Genomic DNA, 7278 nt, shown 5'->3' on the forward strand with positions numbered 1-7278 from the left:
CTGGGATGTGAGGCTCAGAAGGCTGGGTTGAACCCTGCTCAGCCTGACTCCCTCTGCCGCTTTGGACGCATCCTTTCCACCCTCTGGGCCTTAGTTTCTTGGTGTGTCATTCACGGAGCAGACAGAAACAGATGTCTGCGAGAACCATGAACTTAAGGAGTCTGACTCTCCAATGTGGCTGGTGGACCACTGCCCCGCTGGGGTCATCTCTCTCTGATGGCCTGCCTTGCCTACCTCCCCAACCTGTCTCAGCTGCTTGGAGGACTGAGTGAGGACAGAGACAGTTCTCCCCACGGCCTTCCCTCTCTACTGCGCCCACTCCTCGACGCCCCCCATTCTCAACCCCCCACCAGGCCCTGGAGAGCTGTGTAGGACTAACGCAAACCTCTGGGGTTGAAGCTGGCCTCGAGGAAGAGGTCAGGAGGGCCAGTGGCGCTCCATTTGCAATCAAAGAGAAGCAGACCAGCTGCCTTGAGCTTCCAACATGGGAGCTCAGTCTCAGAACTCTGCTGGTTACTACGGCAGCCACCAGTTGAACAAGCCAGAGTGGGGGAAGGTGGGCCAGGAACCCCAAAAATGTAAGGTCAGAGGGGAGTCCAGGGTAACCAGAAGCTGCAGACTCTGTTCCAGGGCCCCTTTGCATGTCAGACACCCCTTCTCTGAAAAGAAGCCGAGGCAGAGAGAGGGTGAGAGCGCTTTATTAAGCACCCAGCGTGGCAGCCTAGTCTGAGGATGACTAGCAGGTCCCCAAAACAATAAATAAACCATTTTTCTAAACAATAAATAAATATCTAAGAAATAAATATCTGGCAAGGACTGGAGGGGCCTTAAGTTATTGGATAGGGTCTGGGGCGGGAGACCAGTGGAGTCATGCCTTGTCTAAGGCAGATGAGCCAGAGCCTGTCTGCTGGCCCAGACTCCAGTCCTCAAGTCCTGATGGGTGGAGGGAAGGGACTAAGAAGTCACCCTCCATCAGGGCTGGGAGCTGGGTGTGGGGAACCCCAAGGCCTGGGCTGGGTTCCCGGCCTGGGAGAGCAGCAGCAGGTCCCTCACCGCCCGAGACAAGACAATTTCCAAGGAGTGTAGCGACTGGTAGGTGTAGAGGAGCTGGGGCCAGGACACCTGGGCTGACATCTGCAAGGGGCCGCCCAGAGCCCCTGGGAGCAGCCCCTCCCCCTTCTCATTCTCCTCCTCCTCAGGGAGGTTGAATCCTGCAGCCAGCACCTGTGGGGAGAGACCCATGGGTCAGAGAATGGCCCGCCTCAGACCCTGAGTGAATCCTTGCTTCTTTATGTGCCCAGTGGTGCAGAATGACATCAGAGACCACAAGGGCATGATTTCCCTGGACAACCCCTACTTCGCATCTTCCATTATGTCATCATTTCATGTGAGCTGCCTGATTTTTTTTTGGTTCAAAAAAATGGGAGTCACAGAGCAAGATGGTACTCATGGAGCTGGCTCTCACTCATCCAGGATTGCCGGGGGAATTGGGGGCTCTGGAAGTTCCTCTCTTTCTCTCTCTCTCTCTCTCTTTTTTTTTTTTTTTTTTTTTTTGCTGTGCCATGGGGCTTTCGGAATGTTCCCCTACCACGGATAGAACCCTGTCCCTGGCAGTAAAAGCCTGGAGTCCTAACCACTAGGCCACCAGGGAACTGGAAGTTCCTCTCTTAAGCGTCATCTTAAGATCAGAAATGGGCAGAAAGGTAATATGGTTAGTTTTTATGCTGTTTTCATTTTCTATTCTTTTATTAAGGGTAAAATTCCTATTTCCCTTTGAAATGTTCAGGAGAATCTGGTGATGTCAGAGGATGAGGGAGAAGGGAACGTACTTTGTTTGATGTAGGGCCTGCTGATGCCAGATGCTGTCCTGGCTTCTCTCATTTAAGACCAAGACCCCAAGAGAAGGCAGAGTTTCAGGGGGCAGAGGTAGGACCTGGTACACCCACACACCCACCCACACACACACACACACACACACACACACACACACTCAGAGGATCTGGAGCATCTCCTTCCAGACTTATCCTACCTCTGGGCAGGGGGTGTTTTAAAAGGGAACCCATGAGCCTCAGTTTTGAGTGTTAGTCTCTGGGGGTCGAGGAGGGTGGGTGGGCACTCTACCTGGAAGCGGAGATGCTGCTGCAAATCTCGGAGATCCAGCCTTATGGCCCACAGCTGCAGCCTCTCTGAACTGGTCCAGAACCCCTGGTTCCCCAGCCCTCCCAACAGGGTATGGAAGGGGTGAAGTGCCATGGAGAGGAAGCGGAGTCTTTCTGGGTCCTGTGGAAGGGGAGGGAAGGCATCAGGAAAGGCCTGCAGGCCAAGGATGACCCACTTCAAACCCAACCCCATCTCTATTTGGGTCCCATTCCCAGCATGAACTCCAGTCCCCATTCCGTCCCCATATCTTTTCTCATCCTTAACCCCATCTCCATCCCTACTCCCTTCCTATGTTCATCACCATTCCCATCTCCACTGTCTCTGATCTCTATCCTATCTCCTCTTCCAACCTCATTTTCAGTCACACCCGAGCTCATCTCCAACCCCCAACCCCATCTCCATCCTTCTGTCACTCTCTACCCACAACCCCATTCCATTCCCTTCTCTACCGCCCCGCCCCATCTCCATCTCCTCACTTGTTTTCATTCTGTCTTCAACTTCTTTCCCATCCTTGTTCCCATTCTTATCCCAATTCCATCCCTCTTTCTTGTGTCCAGCCTCAATGTCACCATCTCTCCATCCCATTTCCAACTCTACCCACCCCCATTCCATCCCATCCTCACCAGCGATCCCCATGCTTTCTCTATCCCCCACTTCATTTTCACTCTCATCTCCAACCTTCTTCCCATCCCTAACCTCTTACCATTCTCACTCATAATACCAACTCCACGCCTCCTCCATACTAATCTCTAACCCCAATCCCATTCTTTTCCCATCCCCACATCTTTCCTTGCTCAGCTTCATTCTTACCTTCTTCCTAATGCCATTTCTTTATTCCAGCCTCATCTTTATATTCAGTGACCTACCCAGCCACATCCAGATTCTCTCCCTCAATTTATCCCCAAATCCATCTTCAATTCAATCCCCAACTTTATCTCCATCCCCGCAACCCAGCCTTATTCCCACTTTGCCTGTCCCACCGCGCCAGTCCGCCACTCACAGAGAGGCCACGCCAGGCCTGGAAGGTCAGGGAAACGTTGGGGAGCTGCTCTCCCAGGGGCAGAAGGTCCAGGTTCACTCCTGGCAGGTGAGATTCAGCCTATGGGGCAAGGTCTTTTAGTGGGGGCCCGAGGGGATTGGGGATCTTCCCATCCCCAGAGCCAGCTGCATTAGGGAGACTCACAAAGTCACGGGCCTGGGCCCGAACCTCGGAGAGCAGCTTCCTGGAGAGATGCAGGCTGACCTTGAACTCCCTCTGCAACTCCTGCAGGCTCCGGAGGGGCCTCCCTGGGGGCCTCGGGAATCCCCAGACACCAGCGCGAGCCAGGAGCAAGGAGAGTAGCAAAAGGCTGAGCCCTGGAGCAATGAGGAGGGGGTGGGCGAGATGAGGGGAAGAGCTGGAGAAGAACTCAGGAAAAGGAAAGGACCGTGCCTTTTCTGAGCCTGTGCTACAGGCACGCTCTGTGTGTCATCTCACTGACCCCTCAAAACCAGTAACAAGCTGTTGAGACACCATATGGCATCTCTGTACAGTGAAAGGAAAGTGCCCCTTCCCCCAGGCAGACACAGTCTTGCACAGAGTGCCCGCCTTTGCAAGCAGATCTCGGGCTGGATCTTGAACCTCACTATGTCCCTTGGCCAAGTGTCTTTCTCAGTGAACGAACTGCACAAGGGTATGTGGCAGCCTGGGTGCTATTATTCTCCCTATTTTGCAGATGGGGAAAGTGAGGCTCAGTGAGGTTGACTTGCCCAAGGGCACATAGCCAGAGGGTGAGGGGACCAGGACGGGATTCCAGATCTGCCCAAATGCAGAGCCTGCATGCTTCCCCCAGGGAACTCAGAGGAGACCGCCACCTCCCCTGGCGTGGGCACGGTCTGTTCTGCCAAGGATTCCCCGGGCTCAGCCAGGCGGCTCTGATGGCCTGAACCAGGGCCCCAGGGGTGGGCTGATGATGCTGAGGCTCTATCCCAGGGAGTCAGAAGGACAGATTGGTCCAGACTCCCCCAAGGCAGGTAGATCACTCTGCAGGGTGGGAGGAACACGGGGTGCCAGGAGAGGGAGGAGGGTCTGGAATGGGAGGCTGAACCTCTGTTTCTCATTTGGGTTCTTCCCTTGAACAAGTCACGTCTTATCTCTGTGCCTCAGGCTCCCATCTGTAAAATGAGGGAGTCAGACTGGCTGATTTCTGAAAGTGCTTCCTGCCCTGCATTTCCTGGAAAGAAGGAAGAGGGGCAGTGGGGCTGGAGCTCTGGGAAGAGGGCAGTTTCTTCTTCAGGGAGAGGAAATCTAGCAATCGCTAGGGAGTTACACAATTCTCCTCGAAACCCAAACCAAAATTGGTCACTAAGCTGAAGTCTATTCCTGCTCCCCCTTCTCTCCATGCCTCTTTCCGATCCATCCTTGACCTTTAAGCCCTGGGCTCTGCTCCTCGAAATGTACTCTCTGTAAAGACTAAGGGGAGATTCTAGGCTCTTCCACTACCCCCATGGACTTAACACAGGTGGTGGGTCATGCCTGCAATCTGTAGCATTCAGGCTCCCTGGCTTGGGGGCTGCTCTGGCACCCTGGAGACTTAAGGCAGACTGGGGTTCTTCCTAGCTCTATGGGTGGGCACCCCCAGGCCCTGGTGGATATTGCCCACCCAGAACTGAGCTGTGCCGTCTCCTACTGACCCCCTGCTTTCTGCCTGAGCTCTGGAGCCCCCAGACCCTTCCCTTGGTTTCTCCTTCCCCTCTGCAGCCAATCCTGGGGCTTTCGCCTGGCCTTTGAAGGTTCTGTCCCCGTCTTTCAGCCCTTGGTCCCTACCCTGACCCTACCATCGGCTCCTCTGTCCAGAGCTCTCTTTCCAGCCTCTGAGCTCTTCAGCCACCAGCTGTAGCTTGGACCTCCTTCCAAGCTTCAAACTCCAGACCCTTGACCCAGTTAGGCTGCTGACTCCTTGGCCCCAGCCCCCTGCTCCTGCTGTTCTTCCTATAGCCAGCCCCAGTTCTCAGCCAAGCTGATTGGCCCCTGCTCATTCACCCCAAATAAACGCTTCATTTATGCGCCTGGTCCTGATCCTGGTCAAAGCACCTGCCCAACTCTCCCCATTCATGCCAGTCAAGTCTTCCCATCCTCAGCCCAGCCCTCACCAAACTTCCACCCTTCTATAGAACCCTGTCCCCCCATTCATGCCAACCAACCTGCCCTGCCCCATCCTCTGCCCAGCCCTGGCTTGATCACTACCCCTCTGCCCCAGCCCCTCTCCCCAGTTTATGCCTGTCTCACTCCCATCCTCCAGTCAGCTGTATCCTGTATCCTTAGTCTTGCCCACATAGTAGCACCTCAGCCCTTGGCGCCCATCCACAGCAGGCAAGTTCACCCATCCTCTGCCCAGTCTCAGCCAAGCCCCCCACCCCTCTGCCCCAGCCCTGGCCTCAAACTCACGCCAGCCAAGGTCGCCTGCCATCTGGCCCATGGTGGGGCCAGCCTCTTTGGACAGCCATCTCCCGGGCAGGGGGAGTCTTATACTGGGGGCTGCGCCCGGTTTCACTTTCCGTCCTGCTTGTACTTTCGGCTTTGTGTTCACTCAGTCTTCCCTCTCACCACCCCTTGCTAAAATGGGGAAATGTGATTTCCCTTCCCAGAGGGGGTGGGAGGTGCAGTGAGGGTGGTGGGAAGCTGGAGTTTCGGTCAATCCCAGCTCCTGACTCCCTGCTGCTCTACCAGGTCCAGCCCTGCCCTCACTTCCCCACTCTTGGGTGAGCCACCCCGCTCTGCTTGCTGGTAGATCCCAGAGACTCTAACCCCCTCCTGTTTCTCTTCTTTGTCATCATCATCCTAGTGCCATCACCAGCTCACTGTCCTTCAAAAGACGGATGGCCAGGTAAGGGGATTGCCCATTAGAGGGGACTTGGGGTTTTGAGTCATCCTTACTCTCTTCTGGTTTACCAGATGGCTGAGGGAGGGAGTGCCAGGGAAGTCAGGGCTCAGTGGGTAGCTGGGATGGGGTTTTGTGTGAGGCGGTGGGGTCTCAGTCTGGGCAGAGTCAGAGTTCAGTCTATAGTCAGGGTCAGGGCTGGATGAGAACACGTTCATTCAGGGCCAAGCTCAGACTTCAGCCAGAGGCAGATCTAGGATTAGCGTTCAGTCTATAACTATGATCAGGATTTGGTCTAGGGCTGGACTCAGAGCTTTGTCTGGGGCCAACATCCTGCCTCTGCCTGTGTTTGGGGTCAGAGCTATCAATGACCTGGGGGCTCTGCAAGGGGCCAGTTAGGATTGGGCTTAGAGCTCAGTCCAAATGAGGCACAGACCTCAGTCTGCAGCCAAGGTTCCGACTGAGCCTGTGACTCAGGTCAGGAATCAGGCTTGGGCTGGGATGAGAGCTCAGTTGATGTCCAGGGTCAGGGCTCAGTCTGTGGCCAGGTTGGGGTTCTCTGAGGTCAGGATCAGGGCTCAGCCAGGTCCCAGGATAGTTCTGGTGTTTCTGCTCTGTAGACGGCTGTCAGGGGCCATCAGGGCTGGTTACAGATCTTCCTTCCAGCACAGCCCCGCCCTCAGCCCCACCCTGGATTTCCCATCTTCAGGGAGAAGATGGGGGTTTCTTGGTCTTCCCCCAAGCCCACTGCTGCCACTTTCCTTTTAGGACCCATGGGGTTTCCCTGCTGGGTCCCTGCTGTGAGACAGAAACCAAGGGGGCTTCCCCTTCCTATACCCTACCTCCTCAGCCGTGCCTGGGCAGGGCCGCCTGGGACCAACTGTCAGGGAAGTACCAGCACCAGTGGGGGAGCAATCCCAGCGGGCTGCAGGAGGAGAAGGAAAAGGAAGAGCGGCTGTCACCTGCCTAGCCCAGACCAGTTTCCGTTACAGTGCCCCCCAGTGGTGGCAGCCCGTTCCCCCACATGTCATGCAGCTCGTGCTCCTCACTGTGGGGTCCCATCCATCCTCAGACTGATGGTGAGGACAGGCAGAGGCCCTGGCTGGTCTTCCTCACATCCCCAAGTCCTGCCATTGTCCACGAGGCATGGCCACCCACTCACCCCTCCGACCACAGCCGCTCTTGACTCTTTGCCATCATCCAGAACTGCTTTACCTTTCAAACTTTGAACCCCATCTCCCACTCTCTGACTACCAGC

General features: G+C 55.5%; 1 protein-coding gene across 1 annotated transcript; it reads right to left on the reverse strand.

Annotated features, from left to right (window-relative positions):
* Window positions 1-972: 972 nt before the first annotated feature.
* Window positions 973-5618, reverse strand: IL27 (interleukin 27; the record flags this gene model as incomplete). Its single annotated transcript, XM_079719180.1, has 5 exons — window positions 973-1224; window positions 2122-2280; window positions 3161-3259; window positions 3344-3516; window positions 5588-5618. The coding sequence occupies 5 exons, from the start codon at window positions 5616-5618 to the stop codon at window positions 973-975; spliced, it is 714 nt and encodes a 237-aa protein (XP_079575306.1).
* Between the last annotated feature and the right edge of the window lie 1660 nt (window positions 5619-7278).

Source organism: Hyperoodon ampullatus, assembly GCF_949752795.1.
Source record: "Hyperoodon ampullatus genome assembly, chromosome: 14".
NCBI lineage: Eukaryota > Metazoa > Chordata > Mammalia > Artiodactyla > Ziphiidae > Hyperoodon > Hyperoodon ampullatus.